General features: G+C 44.3%; 1 protein-coding gene across 3 annotated transcripts in view; it reads right to left on the reverse strand.

The window, feature by feature from the left end:
* GALNT18 (polypeptide N-acetylgalactosaminyltransferase 18) overlaps positions 1 to 27,228 on the reverse strand; it is a 444,155-nt gene that overhangs the window by 205,534 nt on the left and 211,393 nt on the right. For all 3 annotated transcript variants that reach the window (XM_054028211.1, XM_054028213.1, XM_054028212.1), the window contains one exon: positions 24,436 to 24,602. In XM_054028211.1, coding sequence (XP_053884186.1) covers positions 24,436 to 24,602 — 167 coding nt within the window. The remainder of the gene's footprint in view (positions 1 to 24,435; positions 24,603 to 27,228) is intronic.

Here is a 27,228-nt window from a genome sequence, read left to right on the forward strand (position 1 = left end):
CATGAAACAGATTGAGACTATTCAGTGCTCTCCAGCTCAGCAAGGAATGGATGCCACTTCCTCTATTAGTTTAAAACACCCAATTCACCTCAGAGGTTGGGAGGTCCTGCTTCTCAGAGATGGAAGTATTTAATGTGAGGGTTTCTCTGAGCAAGGTGGGTGTTGTTGGTTGCTGGCTCCTTTCAGAGGAATCATGGCCCAGCCTACCCACAAGGAGCAAATTTTAAGGGAATGAGTTCATGTCAGCAGTTAATTGACCAACAAGCACCTGGGACTGATAAAAACCATCAGGACTCAATTGCAGAGAGGAACTCCCAGAGATTATGACAACAGCAGCGGCAACACTGCTTCTGCCTGCTAACCTCTCCAAGCTCAGAGGTAAAAGGACTGAGTAGAAAGGGGCCAGCTGGGGGAGAAGCTGACTGAGGGCTACAGCTGACCCGAAGCATAACCCTGCTCTAGACCTGTGGATTTACGAGGAGCATGAGATAACCCAGCTCCCTGAGGAGCCCTGATGACTGAAAACCTAAAACTTTTAGGTTATGAACCAAATTATAGGGGATGTAGTAATGTCTGCCTGAGTCTACAGACAGTATGAAACAACAGGATTAAGAAGTGTGAACTGACCCATTCATCTCAACAGCAAGTTGATTCTGAAACCTAATGATGAGCATTTCAATGTCAACACGGATATCCATTTCACTGTTTATTAAAGCACACAAGAAAGAAGAGGGATGATCACTTTAAGAAAACCTGCACAATCTGTTGGGAACAGCTCTCCTTCTGGTGTTTTGTTTTGGCAACCCAAGTAAAAGGAGTTTAGTTTGAGGATAGAGTTACCACAGATTTTCCTCTCCTCACCACAGTTAATCCCTGATCGTAACCCTAAAAATGTACAGATCTTGTATAGCTATCTGATCAGTACCTGGCACATGCAAATACATGTGCCCCACTAGCAGTAGAGTGCCTGGTTCTTTAGTGGCCATATAAAACCAGCCAACTGATCAGTAGTTTTGCTTAACTAATAAGTTTACAATTGGGCCCCACTAGGATAGTAGCAAGTATGAAAATCGGGATGGGAGTAAAGGGTAACAGGCGCCTATATAATAAAAATCCCCAAATATTGGGACTGTCCCTATAAAATCGGGACATCTGGTCCTCCTACATTAGGAAAATGTCACGGCATGAACAATAAATTTCTTAGATCCTCATCACAATTCCAGCATTATTACACATGCTACAGGTAAGATTCTGGCTTCCTGAGCATAAAGATCAGAGGGAGGAATGGGAGGCTACCTGCTTCTGTACCAGGGTTAGCACAAGCCAGAACATGTGCTCCTTGAGAATAACTGGTGGGAATCCTAGTGACACTGGTGCTGCTGGCACTTCAAGGGGGTGAACCTTAGATGGTCCTGTAACAGCATGGCACCCACATCTCGCAAGCACCCCCTTCTGGTCGGGTGTTTCTGCGGTCTTTAAATAGTCCCAGCCCTGGTATTGGGCCATACCCCCTGGGCTTCCTCCCTGGCGGCAATGGTTTCGCTCTCTTGGTCCATTCTTGCCCCAGCTCTCCAGCTGGGCTACTAAGTAGTTCAGTTCCCCTTCTGGGGGTTTATTGCTGTCCGATTGTAGACCAGTTCTCCCGTGGCCTAGGGGAGGACCCAGGCCTGCTCACTACTCCAAGTCCCAGCCCAGGAACCCTAAGAATAGCAGCCACATGCTGCCGTGTCCCTTTAACTACACCGCTTTCAGTTCCCTGGGCCACTTCCCTGCAGCCCCAGCCTTCGCCAAAGCTTCACCCTTACCTCAGGGCTCAGCTAAGTTCAGGCCCAGCAGCCAGCAGGAGCTCTTCCTCCCTTCCCTAGTCCCTGCCAGCACTGAGCTGTTCGTGGTGCTGCAGTTCCCTTTGGCCATCCAGGAGCACAATCTGCACTCCTCTAGCTCTAGCAAACAGCCAATTGTGTCTCTGCAGCTCCTTTTATATGACCTTTCTAAGCCCTGATTGACTGCTCCCTACAGCCACTCTAGGCTGCTTGGAGGACGCCTCTTCTGTTCCTCTCCTGGGATGGGTGTGGTAGGACACTGAGGCCTCCAGCAAGGGGCCTCTGGGCTTAGTCCACCCCATCACAAGTCCCTACTATTGTAGTATCTGAGCACTACACAATCTTTTATGTGTTTATTCTTATAACACCTCTGTGAAGCAGGGATGCACGATGATCCCCTTTTTAGAGATGAGATACCCAGAGGCTAAGCAATTCACCCAAGGTCATACAGGAAGTCTGTAGCGGAACAGAGACATGAACCCAGATCTCCCAAGTACAAGGTTACTGCCCTAACTCCTGGACCATCTTTCCCCTGTACACTTGGACTATGCTACACCTTAGCATAGCGCTCTAACGTGTTGCACTCTAACCACCTCATGTAGACTCTGCTGGTGCAATCTATGGCTACGTCTACACTACAAGCTCTGACTGTAACTCTCCTGATCACGTACACATGCTCCCACTAGCTCCTGTCAAGCTACTGTGAGTATAAATAACATTGTAGTCATGGTAGCACAGGCACTGTCAGCAGAGTCATGACTGAGCCATGCCAAGTACAAACCCACCTGAAACTGGTGCATATGTACTTGGCCTGGCTAAGCCATGCCTCTGCTGACACTGCTCAGGATACTGTAACTACACTGCTATTTATACCCATGCTAGCTTGATGAGCAAGCATGAATATGTGTACATGATCAGTGGAATCACACCCCTAGGATCCAGTGCAGACGAAGTATAAAAAATACCTAGTTCATGTTGATATAGTCACATTTCAAACTGGACTATGTTAATGCAAAGTAGGCATCTTTTAGAGCACGGCAGCATGTTCTACACAGGGCAGTTAAAGTGCAGCACATTAGTGCACTTTACAAATCACATTCCTCTGACATGTGCTGCCGGCGCCGCGTAGACAAGCCTTTAGAGCCAGCCACCTCAGCGCAACTCCATTTATTTCACTGGAGTTACTCCAGATTTACAGTGGTATAAATGAAGCCTCCAAAATTTAACATTACTAAATGCAATGAAATCCACATCTTTACGTTAGAACTCAATATACGTTAGGGAAAACCGAGAGCTTATGTTTCAATACTCCTCTAAGCAACCCAATTCTTAAACCAAAATGTTCCACACACTGAACATTTTTATAGTCAAATGAACTACCAAATCCTTCCTGTAATTCCACTGAATAATTCCTCCAACTTTTTTCATCTTGACCAACATTCTAAGTATGATTGCGCTATTGTGCAGTAATCTGCAGCTGATGAAGCTTGGTTTGATACATTCTGATGAAATGGGCATATTATTCCAGAGTACTTTCCATTAAAAAGAAAGCCTCTCACTGATTAGGTCATCTTTCCTTTTTACTGTAACTAAATCATATCTCAAGTCGCTCTCTCAGTCTGCTTCCTTTATGACCATGAAATGACGTTTAGCTTAACAAACCATTTTGTTAACTTATACTCCCTGAGGTTTATTTCATATATTTTGAAATACCACTGGGCCTGATTCTGAAAGGTGCATACTCTTGGTACTCTTGACTCTCACTGGGCTAGAGCCTGGAATGTGGCTAATCTGCACAGAATATATCATCAGTTTTGCACTCTCTTGACCCTGCTACTGCCCCTGCAGGGCTCCTATGCCAGATCAGAGCAGACTGAAAGTAGCCCAAAGGGCTGAAACTTCAGCCAAGAATTGGCCTTGGGCAGAAGTGTGCCAGTCACAGACTCCTCTGCCAGACTCGATTAGGGACAATTTAACATTGGGACTGGCTTGTGTGACAACTTATACAGTAGAACCTCAGAGTTACAAATGCCTCGGGAATGGAGATTGTTCGTAACTCTGAAATGTTCATAACTCTGAACAAAACGTTATGGTTGTTCTTTCAAAAGTTTACAACTGAACATTGACTTATACAGCTTTGAAACTTTACTATGCAGAAGAAAAATGTTGCTTTCCCTTGATTTTTTTAGTAGTTTACGTTTAAACACAATACTGTACTGTATTTTTTTTCTTTTTGGTCTCTGCTGCTGCTTGATTGTATACTTCCGGTTCCAAGTGATTGACTGGTCAATTTGTAACTCTGGTGTTCATAACTCTGAAGTTCTACTATATCTCAAGTTTCATCCCAACGTGACTTTAGAAAAGCCAATATACTAAACCTTGAATCTCTAAAAATTGCTGTTCATGTCACAATGAATATTAGCATAAGCCAATGTGAGTTAGGCACCTAGCTACTATCTGTGCCTTTGAAAATTTCCCCCACTATCTCATTGGTTTCGATGGAACTATTTCCATAAAGGGTTGCAGGATCTTCATCATGAGACTGACATCAGTACACCAGACATTTATTTTAGTGAGGATTAAAAATCATTTTTACCATCTTAAAACTATTTACTGGCAGAAGATTTTGTCAATTTGTTTTTAATTTTAGAAGATATGTTTCTTTCCACTTACAGTGTTGTGCGTATTTACCAGGCGAGAAAGCAGGAGAAGAAGGTAGGAACTATAATCACTCTACAGTATGTGAAACTGACAGACCATGTGCTTTGCTGTATAAACATCTTTAAGCTTCCTAAGTCTTCGTTGTAATTCGATTAGGTATATGGTATTTTTTCAGCTTCATAAAGCACAATGCTGTTTGCACATCATTTTCTTCTGCTTTTCTATTTTTCCAATTATTCCAACCGCATGCAAATCGGTTGGTATTTTTTACTGCCTGAAAAGACTGCCTCAAATGTAAGATTGCATCTTTCTAAGCATTAAACAATGATTAGGTAGGCACGGGGCCAAAGGACTGTGCTGTTTAAGAGCAAAGGAACAACACAACAGCTGGCAGTAAGCAATCTTGAGAGAACTGATAATACTTTGTAATCCCGGCAAGATATTCTCTACATACAGATGAAAACAATTATTCATGTTGCCTTATTATTTGGCACTCATCAGAATTCTGCAGAAGTTCATATCAATAATTGGAGTATATAACATTGGATTGCAGACAAATCTCCCATGATCTGAGAGAAAGTGAATTACCCTTCAACTGGTCTCACAAACATTTGAGGCTTTGGAGCATCATTTCTTCTTCTTTGAAGCACTATGAGTGGCATTGAATATGTAAGGTCACTTGTTTTAAACAAACGCCAAATCTCAAGAGCATCTCATCATGGTATGCCACAGTGACCACCCCACAGTGTGAGTTTACGAGAAATAAGTCTCCAAAGCACTCTCCACTCAGAATTCCTGCCCTATCATTCCATCAGGGGTTCAAGACTTGCCTCCCAACTCCCCGGAATAGGTCACAGGACCCATTCCAAAACATGAGTTACCTAGGCATCTGTGGAAATTATGGGGTATCCACAGAAGGCCAGAGCCATTAGTATGCAGAAACCTGTGCCTCCACACTAGCTCTAGTCCTTGGTGGTCCCCTGCTTAGTCTCCAGAAGCAGGGCTCCCCTGAGCTGTGCTACCAAGGACTGCCCTTGTCATGGCCAGCCTCATAAATCCTTTGAGGAGGCTTTACCACAAGAGAATATCTTTTCCACTTAAGCTCAGTGAGGCTGAAGGGGAACAATGTTGCAGTCCCCAAAGCCCAGCCTCCAACTCTTTAGCTTTTACTGTTTTAATTTCAAACTCATGAATATATAATCTAATGTGCACATCTAAGTTTCATATCAGTTCCACAAAGTTTTAAACATGTATACAAATATATGCATTATTGTATTCATGGTATCACACTGTTCATTCTTCATGAATATTCAGTTACCAGTAGGAATTCATGAAAATGTCTGCATAACCTGAAAGTGGCCCAAATTTTTGCTGGAAGTGTGCTATTCAGTATTTCTTTTAACTAATCTGGGAGCAGAAACAATACTATATGATCAATGACACACCGCAAATAATCAATAGGGAACAACTGAAATCAACAGTTTGTAAACAATTCACAAACAACCCATAACCCAAAGCTCATTCTTCTGAAATATTTGGTAACTGCTTTCAAATGTTAAATTCCAAATAGACCTTGCAAGTACCAAGCCTGGTTCGTGAATTATTAGTGAACCAGAAGAAATGACAAAATTCATGGAACTTTTGGCTCCACAAACATTATTTGACCTGTCTACTTCCAGGCTTGTATTTGCCCTTTGCCAGCCATTGTAAAGTCTGCATTTTCTTTGAAATATGGGCTTCATATATTCATCCAGTGAAGCAGTAACTAATTCAAAAATGCTTTTTGTTAACTTGTCCTGACCCCTTGCAGAAGTATTTAAACCTCCTCGAACTCTTGAATATACCTAGCCCCTGTCACACCTTGTGCTCCTCCCTAAGGTAATGGTATCTGGATGAGTCCTAAAGTTGAATTATTTGAATTTTTAGCAGCTTTTTCACAGATGGGAACTGCAAACTCAGAATTAATTCTCTGAAATTCATCTTTCCTCTTCCTCCTCTTTTGAAGATAAATGTACTCAGGAAAGGATGAGAAGATAAAGGAAAATTAATTTAAGTTTCATCTGATGTATTCCTCACTTGCTATAAAGAGGAGCCCATTAAATCTTATGTGTCTTTCTACCACTAAAGATTTCTTTTTCCTCAGACAAACTCTTGCATATATCACATTTCTTGAATGAAGAAGAGAAAAATACTTTTCCATTGCTTTTTAAATAGGCCAATTCATCCTTGCAACAATTCACATTATTGAAATCTTTTAACACAAGTCCCACCAGTTGTGAAATCTCTACATATGTCTCTTCACTGATTACAAAAAATTAAAAAGAAATCAGCTATATAGAAACAGTTTCTTGGTTCCCCAGGATAACAAACCTAGAAAAAAAAGCAGGGTCACATCACTGTCCTGAACAGATTTTGGTGCTCTAGATGCCTTGAGGAACATCCAGGATACCACATGAGTCGGACCCTTACCCATCACTGCTAGTGAAATTCAGTGAAGACCACCGGGCACATAGCTTTGGTGGCACTAGTGGATGATTTCCTCATGGCTGTGGACTGAGATCAAACTGATCTGTTCATCCTTCTGAATCTAACAGCAAGCTTTCAAAATTACTGGCCTCAAAATGCTCCTAAACCATATAATATGACCTGGTAGGGGGTTGCAAAGTGATGGGCAATTGCTCATTGTCCTGCAAAGACTTCATGTATATTGTCCTTGGGCTCCAATATCATTAGTACACTGATGACAACCAGCCTTCAATCTTTTTCTCAGCTGTCATGGCAAACTTCCTCATCCAGATGTCACAGTGCCCCAGAGAAAGAAACACTTTGATGAAAAGAAACAGCTACCAGCACAAGGCAAGACAGGAGTGTTGCTGTCAGGAAGAAGCACTACTTTAAGGAGCTTGCTAGACTATAGCCACCATTGAAAGAATCTGTTCCTGATTTTCAAAGAAGTGTGAAACCTCAGAGTCTTATTCGATTTGTTCATGAGCAGGGACAATGTTTTCCAGAAATTGCCACTGTTTTTCATGAAATGGCTCTTCATTCCAGAATCACTGATCAGACCGTGGGCGGGATCATTCGCCCCACTCCAGATTTCTGCCAGGAGACACCTGACTCCTCCCCAGGGTGCAGGAAAGAGTCTAAGGGCTGAATGCTGTGAGACTCACCGCCAACTTCTCCCCTTCTCACACAGGTCTGGGCTTGGCTTAACCTCTCAGCAGCATCCACAGTGCCTCTCCCCCTCCCTGCACACAGCTGGCTCCTGACCCTTCCCCCAGCACACAGCTGGCTCGGCTCTCGCCCTCAGTGCCCAGCATCTGTCCCCCTCCCCTGCACACAGCTGGCTCTACACCCTCCATCAACTATCAGTTCATTACAGGCGCACAGTCCAAGATCCTATTTGCCTTTAAAGACTGCTCACACTGTCCATTCCAGCAGCAGCTTAGAACATCAAAAAGGATAGCCATGGGATCTGCTCAAATGGTGTGGCAGGACTTCAGCTTCTACTCAGTCTATCTGTTACAGGAGGTCTGTAATCCAGCCTAATATTTTTGACATGGGCTGGGAGTTGTGAAGGGGGGGGGGATTTTATCTCTCCTACTCACCCCCAGATCTCTCAAAACTTGAACCAATAACTTGCTTGAAAACTACAAACTGCCTTGTAATCACTAAGATTTTACCTCAAGTTAGCCAACATGAGTTAATAACACACCTTTTATTCCCCAGTGAAGACAAGGCTGAAAACTAGGGAAGTAGATTTCACCCACAATGAATAAGCTGATGTGCTGTCACTAAGTCTTTTGAACAGCTACATAAGTGCCACTTCACTACCTCAATCTCAGATTCTCAGTAGCTGAGTGTGTGCTGATGATCAATCTAGGATACAACAGTTCCTAACCCACAAATTATCAGTAAACACAGTGCTCAGATTGCCTCCTAAAAGCGGTGGTATGCTTCAATTTTTTTCCCTCAACTAGACATTTTTTTCCTTTTACAACGATCAGGCTGAGAAGTAGCCACCCACATATCCCTCTCCCCCTCAAATGTTAGAGCTGGGTAAGCACTCTCTGTATTTAATCACTATGAAACCACTCATTTTGTTGGGGGCACAAAACCAAACTGTGGACCTGACTAGCCAATAGTCTGCATTTTGCACAGTCATGCACACCAGTGCGCAGTGAGTGCAAAGTGGGTGTAAACCATGACCATTCTGATTTGGTAATGTTTAAACCCACTGTGCATACACTACACCAGTGGTTCTCAAACTTATTTGATCGCGCCCCCCTTCTTTGTGTCTGTAGTAGTTTACGCCCCTACCCCTTCTGTGGTGGCGGCACTTCACTTGAATCAATTTTGGCTTCTTTCTTTTTCTATTGCATGAATAAGCCAACAACCCATTGTAAAAAAATTGCGACTGTCATCCATGCTTACAATTAAATGTGCACATTGCATTGAAGCAAAAGGATTAACATACAGATGGCAACGACTTTGTATAATGCTATGCAAGCTTAACAGAAATCCATCAAAATACACAGCGCCCTCTAGAGACAAATGCACAGCTCCATCTGAGGACCTAATATGTGTGGAGGAATTAGCTTTGCTAGTTATTCATTGCTGTGGGTAAAATGTTCGCAGTAAGGCTTTTTTCTCCCTAAAGCTTCTCATGCCGCTCTCCCCCCCGCCCTGAATACATTCCGTGTCACACCAGGAGTTTGAGAACCTCTGCGCTACACAAATAGTGTGCATGACTAAGAGGGGTGCAGTAAAATTGTGGATTGGGCCTGTTTTGCTCAGCCTTGATAGTACAAATTGGTATTCACTCTAATGCAAAATCATGGAGAAGAATTACTACCTAGATTGCTTTCACTTTCATTCAGGAAAAAGGGGGCGATATTGGGAAATTGTAAAATGGAGGCTGAAATTACACTCCTAAATTCCTATTTTCCACTGTAACCTCTGTATTAGTGAAGTACACAGACTCAAGATGCTATGCTTATTTACCTTCCCTTAGTATTAAATTCAGCATGATGATATTGCTGGGGTGACACTGAAATGAGTTCCTCTACACTTAAATCAGATATACCGTTAATGCAATCTCCTTAAAGCAGAGTTTAATGGCAATGGCCCTGTCTTATTATAAAACAAACAAAACTAAAAGCACTGTGTGCTGATAAGGTTTATAGTTACAAAAAATAACTCCAACTGCACTCTGCCTACATTTAGACTGAAATGATGGAAAAAACTACTCTCATCTGGATTCTATCTGTACTGAATTCCACATCTGCAAAAGGGTGTTTATTGGTCTGCAGCATTATAAAATGCTGTGGTCCTTGTGGGGAACTTTAGTTTATAGAACTGTTTCCTCCTGGGAATAGGTAACATACACAAGCAAGGTAACTTGATAACAAGGTAAAAATTCTGTAACAGCGTGCAGTGTCTGATGATTTAATCCATTATCCATTTTAAGACTGGTTATCAGATCTTTGTGGATGATCACATCATTAGATCAGTCTCAGAGAGATCTAAGACATAGGTTCTCAGTTTGGGTGTCACACCCCAACAAGGTTTGCCATCACCCTCCACTTCTTTATGGCTAGATGTGAAGAAGCTCCAAAGTATTCTTCTGCTGTAACATGGGGTGATGGTCTAAAAAAGGTTGAGAACCACTGATCTACGTATTGGGGTGGGTGTAGATGAAGGAATAGATAGTAAAAGAAAGGGTAAGAAAATGGAAGACAAGGCTAGGGAGAAAGACGGAGGGAGAGAAAAGGGAGATGGAAGAAAAGAAAGAAAAAGGAAGACTATATGACAGTAAGAAGGGAAGGCAAATGTGGGTGAGAGGAAAGGAAGGTCGAAGGAAGCGAGGAGGTGGATGAGGAAGGGATGAGTCAGTAACGGGGTGGAGGAAAGGAGCGTAGGTCTGAGACAATGGGGGGAGGGAGAATGAATGAAGGCTGGTCATGTAAGAGTGCGATAGAGGAGGGGAGAAGGGAGAATGTAGGGATGGGTGAGGGAGATGGGAAGTGAAATTAACTAATGAAGGTAAAGGCGGGGAGGAGTTGAATGATGACAGGAGAAAAATATGCAGGAGGAGCGATGGATGAGTGGGTAGAGTGGGGCAAAGGAAAGGAAGAAGGTAGATGAGGTAGAGAAATGAGAAAAAATAGAATGGGTGAATAAGGTGGCCAAAGTTGAAGGGAGAAGGTACTGAGAGCGTAGATGAGGGTGGGCGAGAGAAGGAGGTGCAGACAAGGGAGGCTAGGACCATGGGGAATGGAGTGCATGACTCAGGGAGACAGACGGAAGTGAGGCATTAATAAGGAAGTCGTACATGGGATGAAGACAGGGGCATGAAAGACGGAAGTAGGTAGACTGGTGAAACAGAATGAGGAGAGGGAAGTAAATGGATGAATTAAAAGACAAGGTACAGGAAGCATGGATGGATGAGTAAGAAGAAAGGAAGGTGACGGTGAGAGAAGCAAACATGTGGATGGAGAAGAATGATGGCTGAAAAGATGCAGAGGATGAAGGATGGATACGGGATGGTAGGACAGATAACCACATTCCTCAACAGCCTCCCTCTCTTTTCTGCTGTAACGTTTACCTCTTCTTGTTACACTACACCTGTTTTCACTCTCTCTCGCCTTATCTTCAGACACAGAAGCAGAGTTTCACTCACCCATTATTCTAGGATGCCATAGCCAGCCCTGCTGGTAATCCCAATCCTCTTCCTTTGCAGCAGAAACTTCATGCAATACCCTACCAACCAGCCAGAAAGAGGACTGAGCAGACATTTCCCAGCTTTGCTGCCGCATGGCCGTGAACAAAAGCTTTGACACTTGAGCTCCTCTCTCCACAGAATAAGAGGTCTCATCCTGAGTCAACATGCTGACGGGCTGGTTTTCCCGGGTTGTTTGAGAGTGATCCTTGGCTGCCGTGCTCTGTGCCAAGTTATTTGGCCAGCTCTTCTGTCTAACCCTGTTTGCTGAAGCAGATGGTCAGTGGTTTAGGGTTTGTTTCTGGTTTTTTGTCTGTCATGTGTTTGAAGAAGCATCTGCAGTGGTCAGCACATGTGCCAGGATGCACTTCACTTCACTCATCACACAGGACACACAGCTGGCCAGGGACGATAAAACACTTGCTTCAGGGTAGCCATAGTTTATTCACTTGTTTGTTTGTCTTACTGCAAAACACTAATATTTAAGCAAACCACAGTTTTCCACAGAAAATATTTATTTACACATGTGAAAAAAAATAATTTGGCTGTATAAGAGCAGCAAAAGGAAAAACAATAAGCTTTTTAACATTGAAGAATCTGGTACCTATATAGTGCATTTAACCACAGTCTGCTCAGAAGGTGCCCATCAAGGGAGGAAAGGGGTTAATTTGACATCCCCATATCACCTAAAACACTGGTGCCCAACCGTTTTACACGGAAGGGCCATATAAACATCAGCACAACCTTGTGTGGAGCAAATAGATTCTACATATTTTACTAAGGTTTAAAGTCACGTGCACTGATTTATATTTTAAGCTCAGCTTGTTTCATATGTATTTAGATAGAATGCACACACTTAGAATCATAGAATATCAGGGTTTAGGGTTACCATCCGTCCGTATTTCCCCAGACATGTCCGGCTTTTGCGTCTTTAAATAGCTGTCCGGGAGGAATTGGTAACAAGGTTAAAAGGTCTGGGATTTTTCCCTCTCCCCTCCCTTCCATGCAGAGTGCGGCGCAGCTGATTGGGCAGCTGGGCCTGATTGAACCGCTCCCATTGGCCTCCAGCAGCCAGAGCCCCTCCCCTGCTCCCCCCTGCTGCCTGCAGCCCGGTGTAACCACACAAACAGCCCCACCGGCAGCATGTTTTGCCTACACATGGAGCCAGCATCTGACCGGCATGGGCATGGTAAGGGGAGTCCCGGAGGGGGGGGCAGTCAGGGAGCAGGGGGACGGTTGGATGGGTCCCTGGCCTCCACCTGCCACCCCCCCTCTGCGGGTCCCCCCGCCTCTCCCGTGCCTGCTTCAGCTGCCCACATTCCTACGCCCTCCCAGCAACAACTGCTGCCTGCTGCCCCAGGGTCCTAGTGCCCCCCATTCACTAATGGCAAGGCAGGCTGCCCTTACCCTGCCCTTCCACCCTAGCCCTGAGCCTCTCCAACGCCCCAAACCCCTCAGCCCCAGCCCTCATCCCCCCACACTCTAATCCTCTGCCCCAGCCCTGAGCCCCCTCCTGCATCATGAACCCTCATCCTCAGCCCCAACCCTCATCCCCCGCACCCTAATCCTCTGCTCCATTCCTGAGCCCCCTCCTGCATTATGAACCCCACATCCTCAGACCCACAGCCCTCACCCCTGCACCCCCTCCTATCCCCAAACTCCCTCCCAAAGCCTGCACCCCCTCCATTTGCACTGCCTCCCACCCCCAAACTCCATCCCAGAGCCTGCACCCCTCACCCCCTCCTGCACACCAACCCCTTGCCCTAGCCCAGAGCCTACACCCAGCACCCAAACTCTATCCCTGCACCCTGCACCCCTCCTGCACCCTAATCCCCAGCCCAGGACCTGTACCCCAGACCTCCTCCCCCCACCAACCCCCTCCCAGAGCCTTAGGCAGGTGGGGGGAGCGGGTTCTGGGCACCACCAAAATTTCTACAAACCTGCCACCCATGTGAATGGATAAGGGTCGGGGCAGTCAGGGGACAGGTAGGGTCCCGGGGGGCAGGTTTCAGGAGGGGGCAGTCAGGGGACAAGAAGTGGGGGGGGTTGGGGGTTCTGAGGGGGGCAGTCAGGGGGTGGGAAGTGGGAGGGAGTGGGGCTCCCCCCCGTGTCCTCTTTTTTGATTGTGGAAATATGGTAAACCTATCAGGGTTGGAAGGGACCTCAGGTCCAATTTTCTGCTCAAAGTAGGACCAATCCCCAGACAGTTTTTTTTTACCCCAGTTCCCTAAATGGCCCCCTCAAGGATTGAACTCACAACCCTGGGTTTAGCAGGCCAATGCTCAAACTACTGAGCTATCCCTCCCCTCACTTGTGAAAACTAAAATAATGTTAACATGACGACAAAATGTTAATGAATCAGCCAGTAATATATTGTGTTGAAGCAGGCCACAGACCTTATAAAATACTCTGGTGGGCCATGTACAACTTGTGGGCTGTAGGTTGGGCACCCTGACCTAAAGGAGTAGTCTAAAAATACAAGAAACTAAGCCCCTTACTTCTTTTAATACTTTTAGACCCAAATTCTGACTGAGGTCCTTACTCCATCCTCATTCATGCAAATCTCTACTGGCTTCATTAATAGTTTGCCTGTGTCAGCAGTGAGTAAAACCTGAGTCAGAATCAAGACCTTTGTGTAGAGGGATGAGTGAACCCAGGATGAAGAAGTAAGAAGCTACTTTTACCATATATAAACCATTACCCAAAATTGAAAATGGAACAGGTTTGAAAATACCTGTAGTTTGATTTTTCCTCTATTTTTACATGCCTCTGCACATATTACATCCATCCAGGACTAAAGTAGAGAAAACAGTTGTTACTTTTTCTCTAGCCAGAAGCAAAACTAATAGCAATAATGAGACAAATCCTAAAGGTGCTTATTCAGTTTTACTCAGTTTGGGTGAAAGTTTCGGCTGTGTCCATAAAAATTACAGCCCAGGGGAAGTATGTGTGTTTAGGAGGGATGACTAAGGCGGTTTTAAAGTATCTTTTGTGCCCTCCTATTCCCAGCTGCTGTGAGGGCCAAAATGGACTCAGGCACAATTTAGACTGCTCAGAGAGATGCTCTAAATTACTGCATCCCTGTCCAGGCTGCAACAGAGGAATTGCACAAATAAGAGCTGCTCGGAGTCCCTCATGGTACTGAATGCTAAGGCCCCCACCCGCTCCTGCCCAGAGCCCCATGCCTAACATGCTCCTAGCACTGGAGATTGCAAGGGACACTGCATTAGATGGCAATGGCGGTCTTACACAATGTCTGCACCAGAGGAATGCTAGTCTGGTTGGCTCACTAGCTTTTATGGACCCTGCACAATGCTATAGCAAGATTCAGGGGCATAGTAGGAGGAAGAATCCCCTTTCCCCCTTCTTATTTAAGGAAAATCTCCATTTAAGGCAATGGGAGATTTATCCAAGTAAGGAATAGGTGAATTCGAATTTGAATATAGATAGCAATGGATGAACCTCAAAAGTCCCATTTGCATTGTTTAACTGTATTAACTAGAGTTGTTCAGAAAATTTTTCTTCCCTGAAGAAAATTTCAACTTTTCAGACAAAAATTAAAAGGCCAAAGTTTTTGGCCAAAACCCAAACTTTCAAATGAAAACTAAAAAATTTGATTTGGTAGGGTTACCATATCTCATAAATAAAAAAAGAGGACCCTCCACGGGCCCTGGCCCCGCCCATTTCCCCACCCCTAGCCCCGCCCCAACTCCGCCCCTTCTCCACCCTAACTCCGCCCCCTCCTCCCTTCCACTCCCAGCCAGGGGGAAAGGGTCTGGAGGCTGCCCCAGTGCTACCGGCTTCAGGGTTTGCCGGGCAGCCCCCAGACCCTGCGCCCCCAGCCGGCGCTTCCCCAGCGCAGCTGGAGCCCGGGAGGGGAAGCGCCCAGCCAGGGGCGCAGGGTCTGGAGGCTGCCCAACAAACCGTGAAGCCGGTAGCGCTCGGGCTTTGGGCAGCCCCTATGCCTCCGGACCCTGCGCCCCCAACCGGGCACTTCCCCTCCCGGGCTCCAGCGGAGCAGGGTCTGGAGGCACGGGGTTGCCCAAAGCCGGTAGCGCTCCGGCAGCCCGGCTCTTAAACAGAGCCGAAGAGTCGGGGAGGAGCAGAGCTGCCATTTTCCCGGACATGTTCGGCTTTTTGGCAATTCCCCCCGGACGGGGGTTTGACTGCCGAAAAGCCGGACATGTCCGGGAAAAAGAGGACGTATGGTAACCCTAGATTTGGAAATGCTGCCATGGTGCCTTGGTGGGATTTGAAGTTTGTCCGTCTCCTGGCCTCATTTTCCACTCTGGGCCAGGCTCCTAGGCCAGACTATATGTCCCATAATGCACCACAGTCTCCCCTGCTGCTGAGTTGCCATGGTGCATCACAGGAGATATAGTACAGATGGGGGGGCCCACAGAGGAAAATGGTGGCAGGAGGCGCCCAAACTTCATTTTCAACATGGCATCATTTTCAAATCAGATTTTGTTGCTTTTTGGCCAATCTGAAAACTGCATTTTTTTTTTAAATGAAAACGTCAAATTTTTCCATAAAAAGCATGCCTTTTTCCTGAATAACTGTGGTTAGTTTAAAATCCAATTTTCTATTGAAAAAGAGTTAGAAAATTTTCAACCAGCCCTAGTACTAACAGAACCTGGTTGAAAACAACATATTAACACTGTTTAAACACAAGTATCAGAGGGGTAGCCGTGTTAGTCTGGATCTGTAAAAAGCGACAAAGAGTCCTGTGGCACCTTATAGACTAACAGACGTATTGGGGCATGAGCTTTCGTGGGTGAATACTTACTTGCATGCATCTGACGAAATGAGTATTCACCCACGAAAGCTTATGCTCCAATACGTCTGTTAGTCTATGAACAGCGACCAAGAGTCCCGTGGCACCTTAAACACAGTTTGCCAAATACAACCATTTTACAAACTGTTTATCTCAACTCAAATTTAATTCTGGATCCCATTGAAATCAGTGCTGAATTCTTACGGACTTCAATCGGAGTAGGATCTCACCCTAACCAGAATACAATTCCTAGCATTGCTGCAATTTCATACGTCTCCATTCTATACTATTTCTGTTTGACATTGCAAAACCCAGTCCTTTAAAAACCATATAAATGAAGAGCCTGAATCTACTTTACACAGGCCTAGCAAACCATACTAAGTCATACTAGCATGAAGTTTTGTTGTGTTTTTTTAAATGATTCAGCTCAGAGTTTTACTGCCAATGAGAACAGAGTCAAAGGATTCAGTTTGGGCTGGTTCAGGTAAAGATCCAATTCCTTAGCCAAACTATTCTGCTCTCTTATGCTGCCAACTCTCAATAAAAAAAAAAAAAAGAGAGACAGGATATGTGGTATTTTTCTTAAAGCTCCTGAAGTAATGAAAATCACAGTTTTCATTCAAAAAATAAAAAGTTAGAAACTAACTCTCATGGTTGCAAAGGAAAGCTAGAAAATATGACCTGAGTGCAACCTAAAGGTTCAAAAACCAGCAGGCAAAGAAAAAAGAACCTAAAATGTATTACTTTTTAAACTCTCATAATTCTTAAGTCAATCTCATAATTTTCGTGGCCTGACAGTACTGTACTTACAAATGCAAAATAAACCTGGAATTCTGTTAAGAAGAATAGGTTTTCCTGGGATATGACTATTAATGACCTTGTAAACCAAACTATCAGTTTTGCTTGATCTGCAGTGGGCAGACAAAATGTCTTTAAATCATGTTAACATGTTTAAAATAGGTGAACCTCAAAAGTCTGATCTACCCTTATCAGCAGTGCTAGGATAATAATTCACCCAATTTTCTCTTTCCATGTATCTGTTACAAATAAACAACCCCAAGAGAGAAGTGCAAGTTTCTAATGGAACTGTAGGCAGCTAAACGCTTTCTAAAAAACCCTTTATTCAGCATTCTGAGGACTACGTCTCAGATCTCTTAAAGGAGATACAGTTGCTTACGATCCACTTTCTTCTATTCTGTACTAATTCTCTCTGACAACGCGTCATAAAATTAGCATACCATACCAAACATTATTACTGCAATTCAATCGCCGTGTTCACAGACTTCTCAGAGCAAAGACCGCGAATTGTTAAACTCACGCGTTAGGACATTTTATTCATAAGTGATGATTCAAAGAAAAAGAGAGACCTTATGAAACGTGAGCCTGCTGCAATGTTAATTATGAACTGCAATATGGAAAGTGGCCATATGGCAGGATTATTATCGCTTAAAACTTTGCTCTACAAATTTTAACATTAGACGTGTGAAAGCACCCACCCACCTGCACTCACCGAACAGAAGGGCACAATCTGGCCAACAATGAGCTTCTTATGTACAGTGCACATCAGATGAAAAATATCATACAGTGTTGCATGCAGTGGGTCAGACCCTGGCCCTGCTGTGCTGCAAGGGACTGGAAAGCTTGCTTAAATAGCTAGTAGAGATTCTATTGGCATAGAAGATCTTTATCCCACCGCCACCACCAAAACAGGAGAGGAACGTGTGGGCAAAGCACATTGCATTCCAGCAAGCCCCAGTTGTAGAATGGCTGCTCTAAAATTATACTTGAGCAGCAGCAGTCCCAGGGACTGAGGAAGCATAACGGTGTTTTAAGACCACCTTTTCTTCCCCCCTCCCCTCCAGCTACACGGCACAGACCTTTGGTTGCAGCGGGAGAACTGGGCCAGTTTTCAAGTCAAAACTGTGTAAATTATATTTTTGCCAAATTCTAATTTAATCTACAAATTACCTCTGAAATGCAAACAGCATGCTTCAGAGAAAGCAGAGTCGATTTTGATCTCACTAACACCACTGTAAATCCACTAAGATCAATGGAATTACTCCACATTTACACCAATGTAACCGAAATCAGAATCTGGCACAATTTCTCTGTAATCAGCAGCACAGGCTGAGTTTGTTTTTTGACATGTGCTTATTATAAAGTACATACACAAGGGTTGGAATGCTTTCTGTCGGTTTAATTAAAATTTTATTTTAACAAAGAATTACCTTATAGCACAGTGGATGAAACATTTCACATTTTAATATTATGTTTATGAAATTTCCACAAGGAAGAGCTGACACAAAGTGTTTACATAAAACACTGCAACCTGCTTTATTAAACCAGAGTTTTGGGATCCGTGACATGTATTTTTCTGCTTTTAAATAACACAGTGGCATTTTAGAAATAGAAGGTGGGTGAGGTAATATTTGTTATTGGACTAACTTCTGCTGGTGAGAGAAACAAGCATTCGAGCCACACAGAGCTCTTCTTCAGGTCTATACTACAGACACGGTGGCATTTTCACAGATTGCTAACTTCAAACATTTGTTTAAAAGAGGCAAAGTCTTCACAAAAAGATAAACTGAGGTCAATTTAAGCATAATGGGGAACTTGAAGAACTGCACTGAGGTTTATCAAAAGTCAGAGACAATTTGCTTGACGTACCCTGAAGTGCATGAAAAAACGACCGTAGTGTATGTTGCTCAAGATAAACATAAAGAAGCTGGACATACATATTAACATATTGACATAATCTCACACTGTGTTTCCGAAATCAGCCTAATAGAATAAAAAATAGACCAGTTCCTCTGCTGCTTTTTCTTTATAATTAACAAGGCTATTTCCTGAAAGTCATAGCAGGGGAAATTCTGGGAAATAAATGAGTTTTTGCTATCAACTTAAATACGGCCAGTATTTGGCCCAGTGTGAAAAGAAAGACAAGAATTCCATCTCAGATTTTAAAAACCTGGAAAATACCATGGTCCCAGTCCTGAGCTAGTATAAATTGACAGAGCTACACTGATTTAAATCCTTTACTGCAGATGAATCCAGGCAGTGAAGGACATTCAGTAATGTATGAATTTATTTATTTGCATCCTGTCTGGTCTCCCTATACTTTCTCTATTTTAGTCAACGTCAACTCTACTGCTGTAACATCTCCAGCCCTGGCTCCCGTGACTCTTACAGTGGTGATGTCACTGAAAGACTGACATTCTGGAGCCAGTTCTGGGCACGTGTGTAGTGCCTATGTTTAGGGAAAGTCTTCAGACCACAATTGCAGGTTCTTGTCTCCCCAGGAAACTTTGCAGGGAAATCCAGAGTAACTCACTTATCTTACTGGCAGCAATGCTCACAATCTCCCAGTAACACAAGCACAAGTAGACACTAAATGACAACAGCTGGGAAGCCCAGCCTGAACAGCTGATGTAAACTAACAAAGAAAACTGGAAATAAAAATGTAAAAAACTAAACTGATAATGCACCACCCCATAATCCAACCGTCCTTATACACATCCACTGAACGGATCCCCATGCCCAAAGACTCAGTATACATTATGGGTTAGAAAGCAAGATTCAGTCTGAAGTACAGAGAATTCTAGCCGGCTTGTGGACAATGTGGCCCAGTGCTGCAGGCAATGGACTCTAGAGATGGAGCAAGAGGTCAGGTGAAAAAAAGCAGCCTGGGTTGGAGATTTTCCAGGAGCCAAGGGGGCTCTCTGTAAGGGAGACATGTCAGAAAGTCACTCACATCCACTCACAGTCTCCATTCTCCTGTCTGGGGACTATGTATTTCAGAGGAAGGTGAGACCAGCCAACCTGTCTCCCCTTGTAGGGTGTCTCCTCTTTTGATCTATAGCATTTTCAATGAAGTCCTTTCAGGCAGTATACCAGGCTTTAGCTCCCTCAATAACCAGCAAGGACTCGATCTTGCAGCCGATGAGCTGAGTGATCTGGCGATGCCCTGTATTCTACTCACAGCTCCCCATCAGACACTACTATACTTCAGTTCTCAGTCTTTTACTTTCCCTCCTGGTCTATTTCCCCGTCTCTGGCGAGTGTTCCCAGAAGCAACAAGTGGATGCTGAACAGATGAGTATGACAAGCAGGGTACAGATGCCCCAAGAATAGAACAGGGGGATCAGAAACCCAAAGAATAAACAATTGAATCAGTTGATCGCATACACTATTATTGTACTATAAAAATGTACCAAGTAAGGGCTTATGAAAGCTGATGACCCCCTTCTGGTCATTGATATTATGGGGTGATGTATGTACGGTTAGTAGGTAAAGAATTATGTATGTGTGTTGGAAATAAGTTTCTAAAATGTGTTCAAACCAAACAATCTCAGTAGAGCGAACAAACAAGTTTGTCATAGACAGAGTAGTTTGTCAGACACAGAAACGCTGTTTTGCCTGTTTACATGTGTCTCCAATGTAAATTGAGCAAGGTGAGCCCAGAGACAATGGAAGTACAGTAAAACTTGCCTGAGAGACGACCTGTCACAAGTGACTACTTACAGAGGCCACGGAATATCATCGTTCTCTGTTGTGCAAACCTTTGAAGAGACCATCTCTTACAAGTGACCACTTTTGCTAACTCCCATGAGTGGTCACTATTGGCAGGTTTTACTGTACATTTGGATCTAAGGTAAACAAAGCAATCAAGTCAATAAAGAAAGCAAGTTAACCAGAGGATGAAAAAGGGAGTTGGCATTGGCACCTCAAAGAACAAGCATCAGCAGAGAGAAACTTGGTCTGGGTTTACTTTTCAAAGAGTAAATTTCTTCCATTTTATAGTTCAGAAAACCTTTGAAAGTGAACCCTGTTAGTTATCCATCAGTTAGGGAACAAAGGGGACAGCACCCTCTGATTCTGTAAATGTTGGATCCTCCTACCAGGAAGGGCTGGAGATGTTGTTAACTTGATGTAAGTGAGAACACTGTTCAGGCAAAGACATAGCTTACTAGAATTATGTTTTAGTCATTCAAAATCATGTTATTTTTGTTTTGTTTATAATCGTACTGTCTCTTTTTCTCTTACTTAGTTATCACTTAAATCTCTCCTCTTTAATAGTAAACTTTTTTTGTAGTTTTACTATAAACCATGTCAGTGTTGTTATATTAAAGAGCAGGGTTTCTCAAACTGGGGGTCACAAGGTTATTACCTGGGGCTTGTGAGCGGTCAGCCCCGTGCCTGAGCCCCTGTTAAATTAAAATTAAATTTCCCCCCACCCCCATTTTTAATCTATAAGAAAGGGGGTCATGTTCAGAGGGTTACTGGGTGAAAGGGGTCACAAATACACAAAGTTTGAGAATCACGGGTAAAGAGTGAGTCCTCAGCTAACATGTCAGGATGGCGTGTGCACTGTTTCTTCGGAGGAAGCAAACGTAACTTCTATGAGCGTCCAGTGAGAGAGACTGGATACTGCAGAGTTCAGTCTCTGAGGAACTCAGAAATTGGGGTTCACTGATTGTTATCTGCAAGGACAGTTGATACTGGCAGAGTCTTGAGGACTTTGCTCGTGTGGCACACAGATTGGTGTGGCAGGGAGCCAACACACAGTTTAGGCCTCAGCACAGCTCTCCCTTGCGGAGCCAAAATGGTAACATGGTGGCTTATTGTTCTGGTGTCCTGGGAAGAGTATCACAGTGGAACACTGAGTTTGGAACAAGAGCCCAATCAGAAGCCATTGGGGCAGATTTTCTTTAGGAGTCATTGCTGCAAATTAGCCTGTTTTATAGGGTCCCCCTTGGCTCTACAGAGACATACAGGCAGTGCTCTTGAACAGTGATAAATCCCATGAGGATTACACATGTCTGACAGGTGACTGTCCATATTTTATTACCAGCACCATGGAAACTTGAATAGAAAAGTCAAATATATTTCTCTTTTACTGGCAACAATGGTGGAGTGGTACCAAAACCACTGGTATTATTATGTACTGGAGGGCCTCAGCACTGGGCAAATCGATACAGCTGAGTTTCTTGGATCCAAAAATCTCCAAATTGGGAATGTTCTGAATCAGATCTGGATTCAAATTTGCAGCTCGGGGCACCTCCAACATATATTAAGGAAATATGATCCCTGTCCTCAGGACTGTTTATAAACTAATAAAGACACCGACCAAACATAACATAGTACATAATGGGTGCTAAAACAGAATGAGGGATGTGTGAATGGGATCTCCTAAAAGACTAGTGCTTAAGGGGTTGCAGCGATTTCCTATCCCTTCAATTCTTATGGATAATCTTCTTCTCATTGAACCAAAACTACCTCCCTCTAGGCAACCCCTACAATAGTTTCCAACCAAAGGAGTAGAAGGGGTCCCTTCCTATGCAACTGTAATGATGAGCTGTTATGAAACATTCATGTAGGAAGGGCCTGATATTACTCCCAATTTGATGTCAATAGGAGCTTTGTAATTGATTTCAACAGGATCGGGATCAAGACCTAATTAGCCTTTGCATCCTCCTAAACCCAAATGCTTAACTTCCTCCATGACCTGCCTTTGGTATTCCAGGCTTTGGAAAGGATGATCCCAGAGTACTTCTGAATCCAGACCTCTTGTGTTACAGCAGTACCACCAAACCAAGTTCTCCCATGTACTTTTGGCATCATATTATTAAGCCTTGCATGAAAGATTCAGTTAGGGTGACCAGACAGCAAGTGTGAAAAATCAGGACGGGGGTGGGGGGTAATAGGAGACTATATAAGAAAAAGACCCAAAAATCGGGACTGTCCCTATAAAATCGGGACATCTGGTCACCCTAGATTCAGTGCTGAATTTCTATAGGGATGTTTCAGAATTCAAGTCTACTGACATAAGCTGCATTCAACTTTATTGCTGATTCTCAATTCAGCCCCCACCCCACCCCCGAACCAAATGGACAACAGCAGGAAGTAGAAAGAAAAAAAAAGTTACAGACTGATGGAAGTGTTTCAATACAGCCATGTGCCAGGCAACATCCAAGCTCTACATAATGAAATGCATAAACAAGCCAAACAGCCTGCACCAGTTCACAAGTGGTTTCTGGATCACTAAACTTCTTTTATTTAGTTCTCTCATAGTTTGTTTTTTTATTATATGTGATCTTTGATCACTCCATTGCACTGCTACATCCTGCATCATGCCCTAAACCAAGAACACCGCCGCATAAATTCTGCATACATCTCGCCCACACTGCTCTATGATTAGGTGTTTTAAGAAAAGCTAAGTCAGACATGGTTGACTCTAAATGCAGCGTAATTCACTGGGGCTGGAATCAGACTTAAACACCCTTGTACAGCCATGGTGCTAACAGCATAAATCCAGTTGTTTTATGTGCCTGTGTTTTTGGAGCTGGGATTTGATTTTTTTCTTGACAGACAGAATAAAAAGAGGAGAAAAAGAACGAGAGTTTCAGCCGTGGGAGAGGAGTTTATTTACTTTGCCTGCTGCTGTGTCTTTGTTCTATACAAATCCAACGCACATCAGCGATTCAGTAGTAGATCCCAGCATGCAGGAACAGGGAGTCATGTAATAGCTGTAACGAGGCTAGGGATGGAACAGAAGCCCTTCATTTGGCATTCCCCTTCAGCAGAACGCATTTTGATCCCACTTAAATTTTATGAGTTTGAAATTAACTCCCAGCAGAGCCCAACCTTTCAGAAAGTTAAATGTCCCATGGGCTGCTCATTTAAAATTTCATCTGCGATGGTTCCAGAGGATGAAATATGTAAGTAACGCCCAGCATGGCCCCACTGAAAATCATCTAAGGAAACCACTAAGCATGTCAGAAATTAACTGGCCTGCTCCTCAGCCTGAGGGTTGGAAAGTCCACGTGGAGACATGAACTAGGTGAGCAGCAAACAATGAGATTGGGATTGGCAGTCAGAGCCTATGAGCAGTCAGGAGGAACAAAGAGTTAGCAACCTGGTGGAGAGCAGCCAAGGAACAGAGACAGATGTGTAGGAAGAAAAAGATAGGCTTTACAGGAAAGAGACAGAGCACGCAACAAAGCTAGAGGGGCACAGGGAGCAAAAAGGGAGCAGGCTTCTGGGCCCAGAGACTGGATAAGAGGATGCCTGGGAGCAGAGCAGACTGCTACGAAACATTAAAATCCTTTCCAATGTCTCCCATCCCTATTGTTCTAACTAACAGGGCTCTACTGAGCACATTAAACATAGGGAATGATGTTCTGTTCTCTGCCTCTTTTCTCACTGACTTCAATGTCAAGTAGTTGTGCACATGTGAAGGCAAAACTTGTCCCAGGAGAAGGGTCTAAGGCTATGCGGGTGGGGGGGGGGGAGGGAGGAGAGGAGAATAGTGAAATACTCTGGCATTTCTCAAACACACCATCTGAAATTCTAACAGGATGTCTGTGATTCAAAATCTAAGGGAAATTTATGTTTATATAGTCATACACAATCCAGTCTGTATGAAAAAACTGTGTTTTAAAGAGAGCCCTTACCATTATTACTGTTATCATCCACTAAGACAATTTCTTTGAGCAGGTGAGGAGGAGTCCGGTCAATGGCAGAATGAATGGAGCGCAGAATCACTGAGAGTGCTTCATTAACAAATATGAAAACAACGCTGACCTCAGGAAGGCTGTTGGGAAATGTGAGGTTTCTGCACCTGAAAATAAAATACAATAAATATAAACTGCTGTAAGTTTCTAAGTTCATTATAGCTGTGTCTACATGGATATTGTGATCGCTGGTGGGAGATTTCCCAAAACTGCCTGTGACCTAAACTTCAGATGATTCCCTCGGCCTCTTGAGACTGAATTGGGCTGGAAATCATAAGAACAGAGATTCTCTTAGTATTTTGATATTTCTCCCCTCCCTCCATGACAAAAAGAAATCTCATAGGCAGGCAAAAATGAAAAATATGTTTTTATAAAACATGTCCAGGTCCAGAAGAGGCAAACTGGTTCACCCATCTCTAATAGTTACACCAAAACCAAGTTCATACAGCATCCACCACCATTAGTTCTTATGCATCAGTACAAGAAAGTAGCAGTTACAGTGGTATTTAGATTTACTGATCTCTACTTGCAGTGTGATCTTTTGGCTACAGATCAAATCTTACTTTCCATAAGCCAATTCCTATTTCTGCTGATGTGTTTGCCCCTTCCTTCTACTCATAACAGGACCTTCAATTGTAAGGATCAGATTGAAATGTAGTCTTTGATTTTCTTTGATGTTTCCAAAAGGCCTGAAAGAATGTCACACCTTTTTGAGTATCACTCCACTGCAGATAAAAAAAATATATATATATGTGGAGTGCCACTTATAGTCAATTACTGTACCACTTGACTGAACTACCTCACCACTGAATGCTTGGTAGTTGCTCTATCCTCCAAAGCTTGATAATTTGCTTCCATGAGCTTCTGATTTGGGAAGATGTTGGTTTTATGACTCTATATGCCATGATCTTTCTGAAGAAATGACTGAAAGACAATTTTAGTCACACTGATCCTTATAACAGAATTTCACTGTACTTCGAAAATCACTTTTTAGCAGGGGATCAGCTCAACATCTAAATTACATGCCTGATCCTTTCAGGTGCCAAGGATCCGTAATTACCATTGGTTTCGGTTGTTTTTATGTACGCCACCTCATAGGGATCCAGTCCTGCAAGTTGCTGAGTACTTAAGTATGTACAATTCCACACACGTGCACACACACTCAATTGCATGTGTAATTCTATACACACTATCAGTAGTGTTCACAAATAATAGGCTCCACAGAACTACATGCACAAAATTGCATGGACATATTTAGAAGCTACTGACCAGCAACGTTCCCTGTAAAACTGTGTGGCTGCGCAGCAATCTTGAACATATGACACAGGTCAGAAACCATGTCATTCACTTCACCCCTGTGATGCCATCATGTACTCCTTTAAGAACCTGCTGTGCTCACTGCTTGGCCAAGCCCAGGGCATGTGTGACCCCAACCTCTGCGCTTTGGGGAGAATGAAAGCGCTTCCAGTCTCAGAGACATGCTCACAGAGGTGAAAGTAAGCCGGTACGCCGCAGTACGGCGTACTGGCTTCCCCAGGTGGCAATTTAAAGGGCCTGGGGCTCCCAGCAGCAGCTGGAACCCCAGGCCCTTTAAATTGCCGCCAGAGCCCCGCTACTAGAGCCCTGGGGCAGCGGCACTGGGGCTCCGGGGGTTATTTAAAGGGCCGGGGCTCCCGCTGCCTCTACTGCCCTGGGCCCTTTAAATAGCCGCCGGAGCCCCACCACTGCTACCCCAGGGCTCCGGGTGCTGTTTAAAGAGCCGGGACGGTAGAAGCAGGGGAGTCCTGGGCCCTTTAAATAGCCCCCAGAGCCCCGCTGCCGGAGCCCTGGGGTAGCAGCAGCAGCCAGGGGCTTTGGCAGAGGTTTAAAGGGCCCAGGACGGTAGCGGTGGCCGAGCCCTGGGCCCTTTAAACTGCTGCCGGAGTCCCCAGCTGCCGCTGCTACCCCGGCAGGGTACAGGGAGGACACTTACCGGTACAGGGAGGGCCGGGGCTGGCTCTGACCCCATCCCCACCCCTTCCGCCCAAGGCCCCACCCCTTCCAGGGGCCAGAGCTGGCCCCAACCCAGCCCCATACCAGTAAGTCCCTATTTCTACTTTCACCCCTGCATGCTCACCCAGTCCTGATGGGGCCAAAGCACTGTGCACTTACCACCTCCCCCCAATGGTTTCCAGTGACACAGCAATTGCTGCTGCAGAGAGGCAGCCAGGGAGGGAGCTGTGGCCCAGGAGCTTCCTGGGAACAGCCGGCAGGGGCCTGAAACTCCCAGCCAAGGGGATTCCTGTTAGGGTTCCCAGTGCTGCTGCTGCTGCTGCTGCTGCAGAGCAAATGGTGGGAACAGGGACAAGTGTGTGATACTGGGGAGAAGACACACCTACACAATCCTCACTACATACAACACCCCCACCACCACCACCACACACACACACGCACACACACACACACGTATAAGCTTGCTCTAGAACAAAAAATGTAGTGCTCACTGGAGTTTGCAGCCCTCTCAGTAACAGAAAAAGAAATCAGAGGTAAAATTGCTGACCAGATTCTGATCTCAGTTTCACCAATGTATACCTGGAGTGTATCTATTCGTTGATGTAACAGAGTGGAAGTTGGTCTGTTTGAAAATTAGGCCCCAAATGAAGTACGCTGTAAACAGGCCAACAGCTTGAATGCACTAAAATAATTATCAGTGTCAGCCTAAGAAGATGCTTTTGTTTTATCTACTATGTCAGT

Source organism: Malaclemys terrapin, chromosome 4 (genome assembly GCF_027887155.1).
Source record: "Malaclemys terrapin pileata isolate rMalTer1 chromosome 4, rMalTer1.hap1, whole genome shotgun sequence".
Lineage (NCBI taxonomy): Eukaryota > Metazoa > Chordata > Testudines > Emydidae > Malaclemys > Malaclemys terrapin.